At 39.1% G+C, this 20,803-nt stretch overlaps 1 protein-coding gene across 2 annotated transcripts in view; it reads right to left on the reverse strand.

The window, feature by feature from the left end:
- Positions 1–20,803, reverse strand: part of COPB2 (COPI coat complex subunit beta 2) — a 68,734-nt gene that overhangs the window by 19,112 nt on the left and 28,819 nt on the right. The window contains exons 1-2 of one of the 2 annotated variants that reach the window (XM_038571033.1): positions 11,314–11,459; positions 2,748–2,885 (exon numbers count right to left, since the gene is read on the reverse strand). In XM_038571033.1, the coding sequence (XP_038426961.1) occupies positions 2,748–2,885; positions 11,314–11,316 (141 nt within the window). In that variant the 5' untranslated portion in view covers positions 11,317–11,459. Of the gene's footprint in view, positions 1–2,747; positions 2,886–11,313; positions 11,460–20,803 lie in introns of those variants that run through there. The other variant, XM_038571034.1, reaches the window with a different exon arrangement.

Consider the following 20,803-nt stretch of genomic DNA (forward strand, 5'->3'; position numbering starts at 1 on the left):
TTTTAAAACTAAACCTATTAACTCACAAACAAGATACAATTTTTTGTACACTTTAGCAATATGTTTCCATATAAATCCTATTTACCTCTCTTTAGTGAAGCATGAAACACAGTGATTTTAGATGTCTCTTCAAGGTGCTCAGAATGGAATAATAATACATACAGGATAAAAGTAGAAAACTAGGAGACCATCCTAGGAAGAACAGATAAATGCATCTCTTTGTCCTCCCACTTTGATGCCTTATTTTTTTAAAATTCTGAAAATCAAACTATCATTTTGCAATCTCTTTTTGTACCAGAGAATAATGATAAACAGCACAATCTTACTAACCGATTAACCACATGCACTAAATAAAAGAAACTTACACCTGAAACTATGTTATATTGTATGTCAACCATACTAAAAAAAAAAAAAAAAAAAAAAAAAAAAGGTATAAAAGAAAGAAAAAAAAAAAGAAGGGACTGGTTCATAAGAACCGCTGAGCCTACTGTGGTTTCTGAAGCCAGGCCTCAAGAGATTTTTCACACAAACAGAATAAATGGGCACATCAGCTCGACTTATAAGACCACTCCCAGCTGACTACAATACAGACACTGAAAACAGAACAAACAATCTATAGGATGACAGACAAATCCATGAAAGCTCTTGAGGGGCCAACAAATCCAGTGGGCTGCTGAGCAGTACAAATAAAGCAGCTGCAGAACAGAGTTCAGGTCCATGTTAAGTACTGTGGCTGATAGAAATGACATGATAGATGTCTCCACATTCTAGAAGCTAAACAATCTAAAGAGGAGGAAATGCTACACACTCAGCATGCACTTAAGTTAGAAAGATAATGACTAACACTTGTATGGTACCTTATAGATCTCCTAATATTATCTAGTTTGATTTAATCCTTTTGACAATCTCATGATATAGGGAGGCAACAATACCATCTTCATTTTAAATAAGTAAACTGATCCTTAACATGGTTAAGAGGCTTGCCCACATCATGTAATTAGCAGAATGGCCTCAAATTCTAACATACTGATTTTTCACCATTGAACTCACACTTCGAAGACTTATTTGAAATTCAAGTACATTTGAATTACTTTCAAAAACTTTTTGCCTTTTTTGAGAATTTTGTTCTCAATATACATGAATGGCAAGTAACTTCTGTTGGTGATAAATGGAGAGAAAAAAAGAGGGAGAACCAAAAATAGAACAAAGATTCAATAAAGACTTACTCAATATCTACTCTAAGTCTGGCTGTCAGATATGCAGTTGGAAAAACAGTGGAAAATTAGACTAGGATAATCCCCGTCCATCCCAGGACCTCCATTCTTGAGGGAAAGAAAGAATTAGAAGTCACCAACAAGATATATTATAAAAGTAGAAGCAGATGGCCCTGCCAGAGGGCACAGGAGGGAACAAAAGAGAAACACCAGGCAAAGTGGATAAACCAGATAAAATAGAGTTATGTTACGAAAAACCCATAGAAAGGTAAGGCAACTACAGCTGGGATTTAGAGTATACTATAGTGAAATGGTAGTGCTGAGAAATGGCTAAATGGAGTTGATAGAAGAGATCCCTAGGAAGAATTAGGCCGTGTGGTGGGAGTTGGAGAAGGCATCAACGTATCTGTTAAGCATAAAAGCACAAAGATTTTAAACCTGTGAAAGCAGAAGTAGATCCAAAAAAAAAAAAAAAAAAGAGGAGTTAGCATGCATATTAATGCATACTATCTGCATTAAGACAAATGGATTCATAAGATGAAGATGTGAAACTGCAGAGGTCAGAAATCCTGATACAGTCCAACAGTGATAAATGGAATATTATTCATTAGCTCAAAAAATAATTGCCTTATGTGTCAGACAATGTTATCAGCACTGGCATAAACCAGAGAACAAAGAGTTAATGTGTATAAAATGTCACTGATGCAGTCCTGGTGTAGTGTGCATTCGGTGCCATTATAGTGACCTAAGACTATAAGGTTGTTTTTAGGTTTATTCCTGACCTTGGTTCCCTAAGCCTATTTTTGCCATCTTAAATTACTCAATGTGAATTTTGTCTGGATATTAAGAACTTAACCCTGATGTTGAAGATATTGATTGTGTAAATAGACATGTAACTGTATGGAATAGTGTTGACTATACGTTCTGTATTTTGAAGGAAAAAAGATTAAGAACCATCAAGAAAAACCGTAAAATATGAGATAAACCAATTTGAAGGATAAATTACTCAGGTGAAAAGAACAAAACAAGCATTTAAGACAGATAATCTGTAGAAAGCACATTCTTGTATGTATAATCAAAAGGTGACTACAAATATTTCTCTGACATACTCTATAATTTGTATGGTTGGTTGAAAGTTATCTACATATCATCCTATCAAGCACTTGGGAAAAAATAAATAAAATTAAAAATCCCATTCCTAAGTCCATTAGAATATTCACTGAATGAAAAATTAAGTACTATTAAATACTTTATCTAGAGCAAGTGACCTTATATTGGTGGCAGTTTCCTTCACTTCAAAGAAAGAGTAACACTACCTATATCAGAATTTAACATTTAATTATTGTACATAGCAAGACCCAAATGTTTTCTCCCACCACAAGCTATAACCCCATAAATGTTAGTTCCTCTTTACTGAAAATGTTTTGGACCAAGTAAGAAAGCAATCTGCATATCTACCGGACTCTGTGTCTTCTCTTTCATTATAAACACAGTCTAACACATTGTTTCTAAAAAGTCCTTAAAAAGTCCTACCTGTGTTTCATGATTCCAAACGCACACACTGCCATTGTAAAGACTTGCCAACATCCATGGCTCTGTAGGATGCAAATCCACACTCTTAACTCGATCCGATCGAGCAGTTAACTTTCTCTTTATATCAAGTCGCAGAGGCTAAGGAGAAACAACATAAAAAACCCTCATAACATTAAATTGCTACGCCAAATAAAACATGTTTGAGATCTTAACAAAAAACAATGCATTAACAGGCCTACAAAACAATTCAGTTTTTACTTTGCTAACCTGTAGACATAATTTCAAGCCTAAGGCACCTACTTCACTCATACAAACATAGGAGTATTTAAATTTATTTATTTAATTTTTTTAAATTTATTTTTTATTGGTGTTCAATTTACCAACATACAGAATAACCCCCAATGCCCGTCACCCATTCACTCCCACCCCCCCTGCCCTTCTCCCTTTCTACCACCCCTAGTTCATTTCCCAGAGTTCGCAGTCTTTACATTCTGTCTCCCTTTCTGATATTTCCCACACATTTCTTCTCCCTTCCCTTATATTCCCTTTCACTATTATTTATATTCCCCACATGAATGAGAACATATAATGTTTGTCCTTCTCCGACTGACTTACTTCACTCAGCATAATACCCTCCAGAGGAGTATTTAAATTTAAATTTACAGTAGTGGTTGTCCAACTTTTTGGTCTCAGGACCAAAACTTTCCACTCAAAAAAATTTCCTAAAAAGCTTTTGCTTATGTAGGTTATATTTATTGATATTTATAATGTGAAACATTAAAACTGAAATGACTTTAAAATATTTATGTATTAATTCATCTTCAAATAACAAAAATAAGCCCATTATACGTGGACTTAAATAATATTTTATGAAAAATAAGTAAATTTTCAAAAGAAATTTAGTGAGAAGAGTGGCAACACTTTTTTTTTTTTTTTTTTTTTTTAAGATTTTACTCATTTGACAGAGAAGAGAGAGCACAAGCAGGGGAGCAGCAGGCAGAGGGAGAGGGAAAAGCAGGCTCTCTACGAAGCAAGGAGCCTGATGTAGGGCTAGATCCCAGGACCATGACCTGAGCCAAAGGCAGTTGCCCAATAGACTGAGCCACCCAGGCACCCCTCTGTTTCACATTTTTTGCAAAACTCTTTCACATTCTGTCTTAATAGGAGATAGCTGGTTTCTCATATCTGCTTTGGCCTTCAATATGTTGTGATGTTTTTCTGGTTAATGTACATAAAAAAAAAAAAAAAAAAACAACAAACTTGGCCTCACAGGTAGTTGGAAAGAGAAAAATATTTTAATAACTTTTTTCAAATAGCTGTGAATATTATTCTTTCATACACACCAAAACTTGACAAGTGGTAGTTTTTTAAAGTTTAGCTGCAATGTAAAATCTGAAACTACATAAATGAACTTTTTGTACTTTGTTACATATTGGTCTATTATGTATTTTGAATGGATCTTTCACTCACCATCTTTTGTAACATCATGCATTGGTCATCTGGAAAATTTTGGTTTACTGACTAAAGCAGAATTTCCAAAATTTGACACATTTCATTACATGGTGGCAAAAAGTCATATTCATTAATATCACCAGCTACCTCAACTGCTAAGTCTTCAAGTATTAGAAATCTATCTAGTTCAATGACAGAAGTTTTCTAAAATCCTAATTTTCACTTAAAAGCACCAATTTTATTATCGAAAACAAATACTGTCAGGCACCAGATAGCTTCTTTCAGTTTTTAGAAAATGTCTGCTAAATAAACATAGTTTGTCACCGTTTCATGTAAGCTTGCAACAAAAGTATTTTGTGCATACTTCTGTCATTACATAGAATATTTAAAAGATGTATACTCAAGTATCGAGATGTAATAAAACTAATATTTTTTCCTGCTTCACAAATGACATTCTTAAGTGAGACTGGCTTTAAAAAAAATTGTGTGGTAATAAAGAATATATCATCAGTACAACCTGGTGACCTTCCACCAGCAGTTGTTTTACATTCCATTACTTTTACAGCAACAGTGCAAATGATCGACACAGCGCACTTCCTGGAACAGTATGGGGGACTCCTAGGAGACTAGAGATCACACTTTGAGAATCCTTGGTTTATAGAGTATCTAGTCACTAAATAAAAAATATCTTCTAAATCACAATGTTCTGTCCGTGTCATTAGTGCCCTATGAGAAAATATTCTGAAGACGTGTTATTCATGAAGTCTTAGTAATCCTAAACTATAATATCAAACAAAACAGTATGGTATTGGCATAAAAACACACAGATCAATGAAACACAATAGAAAACCCAGAAATAAACCCATGCATATATGGTCAGTTAGCCTACAAAAAAGGAGCCAAGAATATACAGTGAGGAGCAGATGGTCTTTTCAATAAATGGTGTTGGGCAACTGGACAATGATATGCAAATGAGGGGTGCCTGGGCAGCTCAGTTAAGTGTCTTGACTCTTGATTTTAGCTCAAGTCATGATCTCATGGTTGTCCGATCAAGCTCTTTCTTGGGCTTTGTACTGGGTGTGGAGCCTGCTTAAGATTCTCTCTCCCTTTTCCCCTCTTTCCACCCCTCTCCTTCTCTAAAACAAAAAGAAAAAAGAAAAAGAAAAGACAGAAAGACAATGAAACTGGACCACTATCTTACACCATAGTTAATTATACAAAAATTAATTCAAAATGGATTAAAGACTTGAATGTAAAACCTGAAACCATAAAACTCCTAAAAGAAAACATAGGCAATAAACTCACTGACACTGGTCTTGATGAGTTTTTGGAATTGACACCAAAAGTAAAGACAATTACCAAGTGGGTCTACATCAAATAAAAAGCTTCTGTACAGAAAAGGAAACTATCAACAAAATGAAAAGGCAACTACTGAATGGGAGAAAATATCTGCAAAACATCTATCTGGATAAGGAATTAATATTCAAAATGTATAATATATAAATATATATATAATATTCAAAATATATAAAAAACCCATACAACTCAATAGCAAAAGAAATTAATCCAATTTTAAAAATAGGCAGAAGTTCTCAACAGACATTTTCTCAAAGAAGATTACAGATGACCAATAGATAGATGAAAAATGTTCAATGTCACTAATCATCACAAATCAAAACCGCAACGAGATATCACCTCACACCTGTTAGAATGGCTATTATTAAAAAGACAGGGGGCAGCCCAGGTGGCGCAGCAGTTTAGCACTGCCTTCAGCCCAGGGCATGATCCTGGGGACCCAGGATCGAGTCCCATGTCAGGCTCCCTGCATGGAGCCTGCTTCTCCCTCTGCCTGTCTCTGCCTCCCTCTCTCTCTCTGTGTGTCTCTCTTGTGAATAAATAAAATCTTCAAATAAATAAATAAATAAATACAGGAAGTAACAAGTGAGGATGTGGAGAAAAGGGAACCCTTGTGCACTATTGTTTAGAATGTAAATTGGTGCAGCCACTATAGAAAACAGTGTGAAGGTTCCCCTCAAAATTAAAAACAGAACTAGCATATAATCTAGCAATTCCACTTCTGGGTATTTATCTGAAGAAAAACAAAAGCAACAACTTGAAAAGATATATGCACCTCCATGATCACTGCAGCATTATTGACAATAGCCAAGACATCAAAACAACCTAAAGGTCCACTGATAGATGTATGCATAAAGAAAATGTATATTATACATATTATACATTTTACACAATATTTCATTGTACATGTTTTATATACATATATATGCATATAATACACATTATTTGCATATGTATTATTATATACACAGTGGAAAAAGATAAAAAAAAGCCTTGTGAAGTGTTTGCTTTGTCTCAGGAAATTATCTCTGCTGAAATTATTTAGTAATCTTCATCTTGTGTTGAAAAGTAACCTTAAATTTCTATTCCATTCATGATCATTGTGGAAGATCACAAAAATACTCACACATACATGAATATTATTCAGACATAAAAAAGAATGAACTTACTACTTGTGACAACATGAATGGACCTTGATGGTATTATGCTAAGTGAAATAAGTTGGAGAAAGACAAATACTGCATGACCTCACTTATGTGTAGAATCTTAAAACAGCTCAAGCTCATACATGCAGAAAACAGACTGGTGGTTGTCAGGAGCAGGGGCTGGGCAAAATGGATTAAAGAGGTCAAAGGGTACAAACTTCCAGCAATAAAATAATTAAGTCATGGGGGATATAATGTATAGTTAATACTGTGTTGCATATTTGAAAGTTGCTAAGAGTAGATCTTATAAGTTATGCAAGAAAAAAATTACTGTAACGATGTATGGTGATAGATGTTAACTAGACTTACTGTTGTGATCCTTTCACAATATTTACAAATACTAAATCATTATTAATATAACATCATGTCAATTACACCTCAATAAAAAAATTGATTTCTTTGGAGAAAAGTATTTTGGCAATAATATTAGTAAATGGTAGGTGAATGTGATGTGTGATCAATACAGGTTATATCCATGTCCATGAAGGTCTTTGTAGACAAAAGGGAATGTTTACAGCATTTTAATGGATTTAAGTTACAGGAACCTAATGTAACTTTACTGGAATCTAACTAGTTACTTAGTAATCTAATATCAGAACCTAATTCTAATCAGAACAATTTTATTTTTTAATTTTTTAGAAGATATTATTTACTCATGAGAGACACGGAGAGAGAGAGAGGCAGAGACACAGGCAGGAGAGGGAGAAGAAAGCTCCATACAGGGAGCCCGATGTGGGACTCAATCCTGGGACTCTGGGATCATGCCCTGAGCCAAAGCAGACGCTCAACCACTGAGCCATCCAGACATCTTTAATTAGAACAATTTTAAACAAAAATTAAAATACTCTCCAGGGACGCCTGAGTGGCTTAGTGGTTAAGCGTCTGCCTTCGGATCAGGGAGTGATCTCGGAGTCCCAGGATCCAGTTTCCCATCGGACTCCCCAGGGAGAGCAAAGCCTACTTCCCCCTCCGCCTATGCCTCTCTCTCTGTATCTCTCATGAAAAAAATAAAATCTTTTTAAAAATTAAAAAAAAAAAAAACAACTCTCCAGTCAGACAATGCTAATCGTTTAAAAGAGGAGTTTTCAACCTGGATTCATCTAAACAGACAAGAAAATGACGTGAATAAGTATTTTCTCAATTCTCCCAAGCATACCAATGAATTGGAGAAAAGCCAATTCATTATAAAAAATTATGCCTTAGTTCAGTAGTCTTAATTTCCTCTTGGACAGAGACTGGGTAAAATGGATTTAAACTATGTTTCCCCTTTGAAAAGGTTTTAAATACAACTTAAAAGTTTATTTGACAAGTTACCACTGGATCTTTTATTTTTGTGATCTTCCATTATGATCATGAATGGAATAGAAATTTAAGGTTACTTTTCAACACAAGATGAAGATTACTAAATAATTTCAGCAGAGATAATTTCCTGAGACAAAGCAAACACTTCACAAGGCTTTTTTTTATCTTTTTCCACTGTGTATATAATAATACATATGCAAATAATGTGTATTATATGCATATATATGTATATAAAACATGTAAAATATCCTGAGACAAAGCAAACATCTCACAAGGTTTTTATTCATTTACTACTTTCAACCTTGTTATTACTGCTATACATGCCTCCTCTGCTTTTAACAATAACCTAGGTCTCTTGACTTTAAAAGATCAAAGATCTTTGGTTCTTCTCTATAATTATCAAAAAAAAAAAAAAAAAAAAAAACCACATTTCTACTGCCATGCCTTCCTCTCCATCCCAAAGTCTTTACTTTCTTTTCTTTTCTTTCTTTTTTTTTTAAGATTTCATTTACTTATTTGACAGAGAGAAAGAGAGAGAGAGACAGCATAGTAGGCAGAGGGGCAGGCAGAAGAAAAGGGAGAAACAAGAAACACACTCTCCATTGAGCAGAGAGCCCAATGCAGGGCTCAATCCCAGGATCATGAACTGAGCCACCCAGGCGCCCCTCAAACTTCCTACTTTCAAACGATCATCGTCACATTCCTTGACCATTCAGGGAAGCAGGGCCTTTTACTTCATCCTTAATTTTGCATGACAAATTTCAACTCCTATAACTGGTCTCTTTAGCATGAACAAACATGAAGTGTCTTTTGTGTGCCAGGGACCACAGTGGGAGCTTTCAAAAAGGTCAACACATCTCATCTTTTTTCCTCTGGCAAATGAGAAAATCTATCACTTACCATATGGATGTTTAATGATTACTAAGTAAAAGTGATGCTATGGAAAGGTGAGCTGGGAGACTAAGCAATTCTAGTGTAGCTCCAAATACCCTCAATTCACAAATCCCAGTTTTAAAAAGCACAGCCAAGATCTTTTGCTATATTTCTCCCAACGTGTGATTACTTTGAATGAGACATTGTATAGGACACCTCTGGAATACAACTATGAGTGAGATTATTTATATTGTACCCTTAATTCTAAATGTCTTCCTTCATCTTCCAAAAGCTGGGGGCATTTAGGTTTCAGCTTCAATGCCACTGCCACCAATATCATCTTTTGGATTACCCTAGCCAGAACTATCTTTTCCTAAGGGATCTTTTTTTTTTTTTTTCCTAAGGGATCTTAAAGAAGTGAATTTTAACTCCTCATATTTGTATAATTGTCTCTTTTTGCTTTATAGAGTAGATGCTCCTTCAGGGCAGGGTCACTGCTTACTCGTGTCTTTATCTCCACAGCATCTTATATATTTGGATATGGGGGTTTAAGGACAGATGGTGTAACTGAGGTCTACAGAATTATGCTGAATTCAAATTTCAGTTCCACCACCCATTTTAAGTATGCAATATTGGACAAGGTTACCTAACTTCTCTGAGATTCAACATAAGTAAAAGAGGGGTAATATTTGTATGTACGTTCCAGTGTTATGAGAATTAAATTCAAAGTTAAGCAGTTATGGGATGCCTGGGTGGCTCAGCGGTTTGGCGCCTGCCTTCTGCCAGGGTGTGATCCTGGAGTCCTGGGGTCGAGTCCCACGTTGGGCTCCCTGCATGGAGCCTGCTTCTCCCTCTGCCTGTACTTCTGCCTCTCTCTCTCTCTCTCTGTGTGTCTCTCATGAATAAATAAATAAAATCTTAAAAAAAAAAAAGTTAAGCAGTTACAATAGTGCCTGGCCTATCAAAATCACTCTATAAACATTATTTATAACTCATTCTCCCAGCTGTTAAGAATTAGGAAGCAAATGTTTAGCAAAGTGCACAGACACACAGTAGACACTGTGTGGTAAAGAAGTGAATAAGTAAATTCATGTTTTGTATCTTATACAAAAAAATCTTAAATGCATTAAAGAATGAAGGACATTTCATTACGAAATGTCCATTACTCAGAGCACAACAGATCCCAGACCAGAAAAGAACACTGGTAACATGAGATGTACAACTAAGAGACCCTAGATCCTGCTGAGGAGCTCAACATCCTTACCCATGAACTTCTTCATGGGAGGGAAGGTGTGGTGCCTGTGAGCGAACCCACCCAAGTTCCTGCGACACTGTGTGCTTCTCTGCTCGTTTTTCTAGAAGTATCCATAACTTTTACCAGTTTCCCCCAAGGACTCAACCTCGGTTGTTAATTCCACCTCTGCCTTAAAAAGTTTGAGACGACTACATTCAGAACTTGGGACTTACTCATCCCGGAAGGTCTTCCAGCTCCAAAATCTTTGAACCTACGCTTCCTAACAAGTAAAAAAGAAGGAGTGGGCGGGAAAACGTTTAAACATAAAATCCTGACTTTCTTACATTATTTTTTCCTCATAAAGGATATTCTCATACTATTGTATTTTTTAAAAATTATTATTATAACACTCGAGCAAAAGAACTTTAGGGTATTTGGGGGAGGCGGAGGGAGGTGAGAATGATAATAAAAAAAAGTGTTGCCTGTCGCGACTGCCATTCTTATCAGCCCCTATATTTGCAAATGCAGAAAAAAACGTCAAGGGCAGCCCGGGTGGCCCAGCGGTTTAGCACCGGCCTTCGGCCCGGGGCGTGACCCTGGAGACCCGGGATCGAGTCCCACGTCGGGCTCCCTGCGTGGAGCCTGCTTCTCCCTCTGCCTGTGTCTCTCACGAATAAAAAATAAAATCTTTGAAAAAAAGAAAAGCACGTCAGTTTTAGAAGCAGCATCCTAGCCCTTCCTTGGGCCCCTAGAAACTTAATGTGGGATTCCCAAAGCATCTGAAATTGCACTTCTGACTCCACGTACATGTCACCTCATTTGAGAGGGGGAGCTTCTCTGCTCTAAGGCCGCAGCGTGCGGGGAGCACACACCGCGGGAGCAGGGACAAGCCCAACAGGAGTGTAAAATCGGCTGCCCCTGCTCTAAGAGCAGAATGAGTTAGGTCTGGCCAAGCCCAGGCACCGCCTCTCCACACCGCCTCGCTCAACAGAACTCAAACCGGACCAGGAGCCCACCAGGCCTGAGGCGGCGGGCGGCCCAAGCAGGAGCCGGGGCCGCTGCTTACCGCGGCCCCCAGGGGAGAGGCCCAAGAGCGGGCCTCACACAACCAGGCCCCGCTCCCTCCGGCAGGGTCTGGACCTACCATCGCTCCGTCGGTGCGAGCCCGGGAGCCCTTACTTGCTTGCCACCGGCGACACACACCCCGAGAGACCCAGCGACCCGCAGCCCAGCCGACTGACTGACGTGGAACTTCCGGGAGGCAGTTCTCGCGAGAGTGCAGGCCGGGGCCGGGGCGGGGCCGGGGCCGGGGCCGGGGCGCCTGCGCAGACACGACACGGCCCGCCGTATTCCGACGCCCTCCCCAGTTTCCTAGGCGACGCGGCCATCTAAGCCGCCGGGAGCTTGCCCCGCCCCCCCCCGCCCCTCCCCGCCTCTCCCCGCCCCGGCAGCTAAAGAAGGTGGGGCGTGGGCTTTACCGCCGAGCGGAATGGCTTGCGGCTCCCGAAAGTGGAAGAAAACTGGAAAACTAAGGAGGAAAAAAGGATGAGAAAAACGAAATGCTTGGTCCCCTTGGACGCCGACGGCGGTGGGGGGAGGGCCCCCTTGGTGGAGTTGTGGCTTGAGGAGCGCGGTCGGGCTCGGGGTGGGGGGAGGGATGGGGGGAGAAGAGGGAGGATGGGGAGAAGAGGGAGGATGGGGAGGGGAGGGATGACGGGGAGGGGAGGGATGACGGAGAGAGGAGGGATGACGGGGAGAGGAGGGATGACGGGGAGGAGAGGGATGATAGGGAGGATGGGGAGGGGAGGGATGATGGAGAGGGGAGGGATGGTGGAGAGAGGAGAGATGCAGGGAGGAGGGATGAGGGGAGGTGAAGCAAGGCTCCGAGGCCTCAGTACTCGCATGGGCTAGAGAACGAGGCCCAGCGAGCTCTGTGCGAGGCCTGGAGCACCCGAGCTGTGGAGGCTGCGGAGCGAAGGCTGTGGAGCACCGGAGCACCGAGGGAGGCAGGGAAGAACTGGCCCGGCTCGGGCTTCAGGCCTGTGAGTTGGAAGGAGGCCGAGAGCCTTCAGCCTGGAGCCCCGCCCGCCGCGGGAGATGAGGACTACCCCGCCAAGTGATCACTTACTGAGCATCGCCGGTCTCATTCACTTACTTAACAAATATTTATGGATCTTTGGCTCTGTGCCAAACTAGTTTCAAATCCCCACATCAAATCTGAATTCTCTCTATGATGCTAATAAGAAAACGAAGGCTCAAAGAAGGGCCCTGGGGGCACCTGGGTAGCTCAGTTGGAGAAGCAGGCTCCATGCAAGGAGCCTGACGCGGGACTGGATCCCGGGACTCCAGGATCACACCCTGGGCAGAAGGCAGGCGCCAAACCGCCGAGCCACCCAGGGATCCCCATCTTCCTCATATTTAAAAAAAATGAGGTTGGGTGATTTCTAAAGATCTTTCCATTTCTACTATTCTGTGTTTCTGTGGTATTTAATAGTAGAAGAGCAGACCTGGAACTGGATTTTGAGGGCAGCAGTTTTATCTTATGAAGTGTATATTGAGGGACGCCTGGGTGGCTCAGTGGTTGAGCATTTGCCTTGGGCTCAGGGCGTGATCCCTGGGTCCTGGGATCCAGTCTCACATCAGGTTCCCCATGGGGAGCCTGCTTCTCCCTCTGCCTGTGTCTCTGCGTCTCTCTCTCTCTCTCTCTCATGAATAAATAAACAAAATCTTTTTAAAAATGTAAATTGAGACTAATAATTGAATACTTTGCTTACTCCGTGGAGTGATTGAGGATCACAGGAGTTGTAATTGTAAATTTTACAAATATAGGGCATACCTAATTTGTTTGAATCATGGAACTACCAATATTTCTGATTCCTGGGTACTCTCGCAGTTGAGGAAAGTATCTTCAGACTTGGTACATTACCAAGTAATGCAAAATAAAATGACATCATCTCTATTCTCAAGGCACTCTGTTGGGGGATACTTAAATCCTTATATACCAGTAGGCACCCAGGACCTATTGAGCTGATATTGATGAGGGTTGAGCCCCCAAGTGTCATACTCACTCTGACTATATCTTTTCTCATTTTTCCCACTGCAGTTGTTGTATACTATAAATTCATTTTTCTTTCAACCATTATATACTGAATTTGTACTATACCCAAAGCACTATACCAGGTGCTGCCTGAAAATTATACCTATAAAAATTTAGTCTTGGATTTGGTTGAAAGAAATTACATTTTAAAGAAAATTGTCACATATGAACTAATGCATAAAATAACATTAAATATATATGTGTATATTCTATGTTTTCAACTGCAGGTTTAAAATCTTTTGTTTACTCTGTAGTTTAGAGGAGCCTGGAAGGTTAGGAAAATAGCTCTGGGGAAGAAAAGAAATATGGACAAGCCTAGCAAATTGGTAAGGGGTTTCCCAAGAGGTTGATTGCAATTGATCAACAGATCTTAAAGTCTTACCTGGTCAGTTTCTAGGATGACTGTTTCAACCCTGCCTTTTTTCTGCTGTGGGGGAGAATTCCAAATGGTAGTTCAGCCAGCAATGCCTCCTTCAGTACTCTGTATACACCTTGTTCTCCCTATTCGATTCCCACCCCTTCATAAACAATTGAGGAAATGAAAATAATTCCTTGAGGAAAAGTCTAGTTGATATTTTAAAAAATAAATAAGCCTGCCTCCCTCTCTCTCTCTCTCTCCCTCCTTCCTCCCCTCTGTGTGTGTGAGATCACTTAGCAAAGTCGTGAGTAGGCAAATGAATCATAACCTAGTTTGTCTCTTCAAAGGGAGATCATACCGAATAGGAGTACCCTGTACTAATCAAGTATAATGAGAATAAAGTTTTCAGCCAGGGGTATCAGTTTCCTAAAGGAGGCATAACTTGAGCAGGACTTTAAGGTAAAGAGTATGTGACATGTTTGAGAACCACAAAAAAGTCCAGTTTGCATGTTTAGAAGGGCATTGAGGGAGAAGGCTAGAGAGGAAGGATGGAGCTAGAACATGAATATTCTTAAGTAGGGAGGCATTGGGCTTTGATTTAGTAAGCAATTTGGAACCATCTGGCCAGAAAAAAACCCTGTTCATATCTGCACTCTGTAAGGTTTACCTTTTGTTAAGGTGTATGAGGAAATGGATTGGGACAGTGAAATACTGCACAAGTTTAAGGGAAGTGTGGAAATTACATTAATTATGAATATATTTTGAGCGCCCATCGTGTACCTAGCATTGGAATATGCACTTTGCTTACTGCAATTCCTACAGCCACACTAAAAGACATTATTTTCTCCAATTTATAGATGAGAAACTGAGGTCCAATTGCTTAAGTAATCTCCATGCCCCAGTGCTCAAGAATGAATGACAGACTTGGAATGTGAATCCAAGTTTATCTCCAAAACAAATGCTTTTTTTTTTTTTTTTTTTTACTGGACTGTTTTTTCTTCCTTTTTTTCACTAAGAAGCTATAATGAACAAGATACACAAATGATTTGCATTTGTTATGAGTTAAGGGGTTGGGAGGCATCCTAATGCTAATGTTTTGAATCTAATGAACCTAGAGGAACACCTCTAATTAGAGGAGAAATGGAGCTAGTAAATGACACAGAGAAGAAACAGAATAAGACATCTAGGAAAACTGTATGCCTAAAAGGAAAAGAGAGGAGACTAATAAAGTGAACAGCAGTTTAGATGGCTTTAGAAAACTTAAAGAGGTTTAGTATTTGGAAAAAAACCTCTTGCCAATGAATTAAATGATTATGAGGACACTAGCAGCCTTCAAAAAAGTGTTTTCAGTTAAGTAATGCTAAGGGAAGCAGGTTTGCAAGGGATTAAGAAATGATTGGATGATAAGGAAGTGGAAGTAAGAATAATCTATTTTATCGAAAGAGTAGTATGGAAAGGCAAATGTTGATGTCTCGCTGAAAGTGAATCGATTGTTTCTGTATTTAGGGTGTAGTTGACATTACTTCATAATAACACTCTAAATGGGTGTATGCAAGTAAACAGACCTTTGAAGTGTGAGAAGGAACTAGCCAGACAAATGTCAAAAGGACATATGCAGAGCATTTTAAATGAAGGGAAGAGAGAGAACTTTGATTTTTCCAGAGAACTAAAAGTGGTTTAGTATGTCTGGGGCAGGTAGTAAGAAGGGGGAGGACTGAGAATGGGAGTAGAAAGATAGGTGAAGCTCAGATCTTGCAGGTCCATGATTGCCAATTTAAGGAGTCTGGACTTTATCAAGAAGGCTCTAGGGAACCATTGAAGAATGTTAAGTAGGGTAATCTTCATGCTCCATTACTGATTCATCATTTCATGTCAGTAACTTTCCCTATTAGAGGAAATGTTAAGGTTATCAGCTAGATTTCTACATGAAATGAATAAGGAGAGTTTTGACCACATAATCACATACCAACCATGAGCAGACTAAATTGAGTTGAAGAACCACTGAGCTGTCTTCCAAGAATGAAGCTTTTGGATGCCGACACTAGAGGCAAAAGCTTTGATTGCGAAAGCATTTGATTAACTACAGTGTGCTGTGCATTTCATCTGATTACCTTCTAAGAATTTAAAAGTTGTTAAAATAAATTTATTACATGTGATGTGGGGCTTAGGATGAGAGAATGTTCACTTTTGTTTACCTGAAGGCATAAAAATCTAAATTTTTAGTCCCGTTTTTGGTATGGGTATAAATTTTGCCATTTAAAAGACTGCATTAACTTCATGTTTAATACAAATTTTTAGAGGAGGCAGGGTTTAAAGTGAGCTTTGAACAGACTAGAGGAAGTGATGGCACAGATTGGAATTGCTAGACATTGAAAGTATAGTAGTAGAATTCTGGGAATTTGTCATTTAGTAAACTCCATAGTGTTCCACATGCCAGAGCATTCCATACCCCACTCTTCACAGGTGGAGTGCTAAGACCACCATGTTAGGTCTTGACTAACAGGCTCTGGGGACTTCTCTGTCTCAGGGTTGTCTTGTGGGGTGACTTTTCCTGGTCTCAGTTACATTACCTGCAAAAAAAATGTTGGACAAGATGACTCTGAAATCCCTTCCTACCCCAAGTTTCTTTCAACTTTTGAGTGTGATTCTGTGTGCTTGTCAAATAAAGAGGGCAAAGGGATGTAGCATGTATTAGTAGACTTTTGTTTTCACTTCGTATGTCAATGCTGCAGTTCTACCCACATATTTCACAGCATGCATCGCTCTTTTTCTCTGGAAGCCATCTTTGATCAGCAAATTTTGGGTGAAAGTTCATTATCCTTTAAACAATACTACACAAACCTGAGGGTCCTAGGGCTTAGGGCAAGGAACCTGATGCATGTGAGGGGACCAGGGGCAGAAGCCCAAGTGTACATTGTATGCAGAGGTCCTTGGTGAACATTTTCTGACAACCGATGCTTAACTTTCTTTCCAGAGAAAAGATTTTACAAAGTTTTACATAAGCACGTTGATAGGTTTAGAGCAATTATGTTTCCTTAAGAATTATGTCCACTTACAGTGACAGTGCTGCATATAAATAAATGAATAATAATGACAAATAGCCTGGATATCTGGCATGTAGCAGTTACCTTTAAATTAATTGAAAAAAATTTAATGTAAAAGTGAAATATCTGGAGTGACAAGGCACTGCACAGTATAATTTCCATCAAATTGCCTTATTCCACTTTCTTCTAAAGAATTTGTCAGCTCAAGTTGATCTAAGGGCATTACTGAATTTGAATTCAAATGTAGTTCAAGCCCAAGTTTTAAAAAATGAAGTCCTTGGGCTCTGAGCTCCTGATATGCTTTTGTACCTGAAGATGATAATCCAAATCATATTGAGCTGCACTACTACAGGACTTTTCATTTGATGTCAAAACAACTTCACATTGATAGTGCTTGATCCATCACTAAAATCCAAATAAAGGTACTGTTGCTAGGAAGAAGAAATTTTTTCTTTTGCTTAAATATGGCTATGCCTTGGCATATCTTACACAGGCAAAGAATGCAGATATAACTTTATCTTGAAAAAGTTTATATATAAAGTGAATGTTAGCTAATTGGATCATATATACATTTTATTTGCACACATACATATATATTACAGGTGGTTTATATTTTCTAACTTTTTTCTGTTATAAACATACCGTGTAATAAGATTTGTATGCAAATATATAGCAAAGGAGCTTGTCATTTAAGGGAAACTTATTTTGAATCTGACTATAAAGCAAAGAAATACCTCTTATTTTCTGCATAAGCCTGGATTTTCATTTTATAAAGCCCATTTAAGGTGCAACAAAATGATATAGTTATATCAGGAATGAACAGTTTGCCAAAAGAGATATGAAATTCCTGTTTGAGTGTTCCAAGGAACGTAAGAACCAGGCTTTGCCAAAGGAAGTTATACTATAGATTTTTTGTTAAGATGTATTCCTGATAGAACTAGACAAGCAGCAGCTGTGTTGGAAGATTTAAACGTGCGAGGAGGGTGGGCTTGGTGGCTCAGTCGGTTAAGCATCTGATGTCTGCTCAGGCCATAATCCCAGGTTCCTGGGATTGAACCCTGCATCAGGCTCCCTGCATCAGGCTCCCTCAGTGGGGAGTCTGCTTGTCCCTCTGTCCCTCCTCCTGCTCATGCTCTCTGTCTCTCTCTCTCAAAATAAAGGTTTTTTTTTTTTTTAAATAAATTGTGCAAGGGGGTAAGATGAGGCAGGGATCAAGAGGGAGGAAGGTCTGCTTATGGTAGCCCAGTGGAAGGGGTGTAAGCAGGGCTTGTATTCAGCTGGTACGTATTAGTACTCCCAATACGTGTGTTAAAGTACAGTTGCTAGAGAGCTGCTACTTTGAATGTTTCCACTGCCATAGCTCATCAGGCCCCTCCTTTGGGCTTCTCCATGTTCTAGCCACTTAAGGGGTAACAACTTGTACCACAGGGGGCACCAGAACCCTGGTCTTGTGCAACAGCCACCACCTGGTCTGATATTGGGAATCTTTTCTGTTTGATGAGCACCAGTGCTTTTGAGTCCTGTCACATATTTTAAGTATCAATCCTGCCTGTAAGGTAAGGATAAGGTAAAGAACTGGTCCTTGATGCATCAGTAAATGAGGAATCACTGAAAGGAGAAAGAGTGGTTTTCCACCAACAAGCTAAATTCATGGTAGGGCAAATTATAAGGCAAGCTTGGTTGATCTTTGATAGCTGTTTTCAACCTCTCAGGTACCCCTTCTTGCTTTTCCATCAAGTCTGTGGGCCACTACAGACCTTGTTCTGTAACTTTCTCAAACACCAGTCTGACAAACTTCTCTCCTAGTCCTTCACTTTAAAGTGCAATGGATCAACACAGGTTTTCATGCCCCTCCCAGAGTGTCCAGGAATTTTAGAAGAGACCATAGGCTAAGAAAAGGGATCAAATTCACTTTTGAATGGTGGTTGAATTCCAAGTAGCACTAATTTTCCTTGAGCACATCAAAACTGGATCAATCTACCCTTTTCTGATATGCTGTTTAAGAAAAGTCCATTATCAGTTGCTCTTTTTTTTTTTTTTTTTTTCAGTTGCTCTTTTGAAGATAACTTCTTTCTCTGGTTGCTTTCAGATTTTCTCTATGTCTTGGTTTTCTGCAGTTTCATTATGAGTTGTCTAGGCATGGGTTTTGTTCTATTCTGCTTGGAATCCATTGAGTTTCTTAAATCTGTGAATAGGCATCTCTCCTCAGTTCTGAGAAATTCTCAATTTCTATGCTAGTTTCTCTTTCATCTGTTCCTGGCATGGCAGCATTCGAACTTTGTACCATATTCTCCACGTCTGCTATATGCTTTTATGGATTTCTTTTTCATTCTTTCAGTACTGCCTTCCATATAAGGTCTTCTGCTTGACCTTCCAGTTCATTATTTCTCCCTTATATTGTCAATATGTTTCAAATGTGATCATTGAGTTTTTCATTTCAATTACTATCTTTTTTAGTTTGGTTCTTTTTCAGATATGGGGTGTCACTTTTTATTGCCTCCTTATAGTTAATTTCAAGGTTGTTATTTATTTCCAGAAACATATAGGTATAATTGTTTTTAAACCTGAGTCTAACAGCTGAATTCTGTATTGTCTATTTCTTCTCTTTTGTTTTGCTGTTTCTTCATTCCTTAGTTGCTTGGTTACCTTTGATTGGAGAATTACCTGGTCACTATCCTAAATTATTTATGGGGGTACTCTGAAGTCTAGTTTGGATATGCCTCTCCTCCACCCCTAGAACCTTTATATTGGTTTCACCAGGCACCTGGGAGCAATAACAACTGAGATCTCTTCACACAAAATTCATGGCTTCAGAGTCTCTGGCTTATCCAGGCTGAGTGTCCACACTGTACAAACCCACAGGAGGGTGGTCTGTGGCCATAACTTCTCGAAGACTTTTTGTTCCTTTTCTTTTTAAATTCTCCTGTCTTATTAATTGCCAAGGCAAGCTTTTCTGCAGCCTCCTGAGGTTGAGGGGCAGGGGAAGCAGATTGAGATGTGGTTTATCCTTAATCTGCATATGTATTAATTTGGGGTAGTTGTCCTACAATACTCTCCAGTTGCTGCAGGGCCCTAGGTCTTACCTGGTATCCATCCAGTCCCTAGTGGCCACAGCAGTGTTGGCAGACACTCTTAGGGGTTTTGATTATCCAGTAGTCTTCTCACTGTTTGGTAACATCCAGATATTGGCCTGGATGCTATTGAACAGATATTGACATGAAAATACCTTATTGTGTTTTCAGGTCTTTAGCTATTTTAAGGTTGTAGTGTTTGTTTAAATCCATTTGAGCAGTATTTTTTGTTTGTGTTCTCAGTAAGAGTGCTGATCTGAATAACCTAGCTCGCTATTACCTGAAACCTATATAGACAGTAACACCAAAGCAACCAAAGCCAACCTACCTTTCTTTCTCTTTCTTTCTTTCTTTCTTTCTTTCTTTCTTTCTTTCTTTCTTTCTTTCTTTCTTTCTTTCTTTCTTTCTTTCTTTCTTTTCTTTCTTCTTTCTTCCTTTCTTTCTTTTTCTTTCTTCTTTCTTTCTTTCTTTCTTTCTTTCTTTCTTCCATTTTAATTTTTTTTAGACAGAGAGTGTGCGTGTGCGTGTGAGTGGGGATGGGTAGAGGGAGGTTTGGGGAGAGGTAGAGGGAGAGAGAGAATCCTAAGCAGGTTCCCTGCTCGTGCAGAACTTGAATCAGGGCTTGATCTCATGATTCTGAGATCATGACCTGAGTGGAAATCAAGAGTCCACAGACGCTCAACTGACTGAGCCACCCAGGTGCCCCCCAAAGCTACGTTTTTTTGACAGGAGGGCAATTTTATTTTATTTTTCCTTTTTTAAATTTCAGTAATTCATCAGTTGTGTATAACACCCAGTGATCATCACATCACATCCAAAGCTACATTTTTAAAGGTGGTGAGACAGAGCCTTTCCCAGAGCCTCTGAAAATTGACCTCATCTATGCATGATGTGACAGGGTAACATATTGACATATTTGGCAAGAATTTCCCTCATATTTCTTCATATGCCTATTTTCTCTCAGCATCTCTCAGCTTTGACTCTTCTACAGGCTCTGTTCAATCATCTGTCTCAAATTCTCCTTCCATTCTCTCCACCACTGCTATCTCCTTTACCTGGAGAAT

This window comes from Canis lupus, chromosome 23, assembly GCF_011100685.1.
Source record: "Canis lupus familiaris isolate Mischka breed German Shepherd chromosome 23, alternate assembly UU_Cfam_GSD_1.0, whole genome shotgun sequence".
Lineage (NCBI taxonomy): Eukaryota > Metazoa > Chordata > Mammalia > Carnivora > Canidae > Canis > Canis lupus.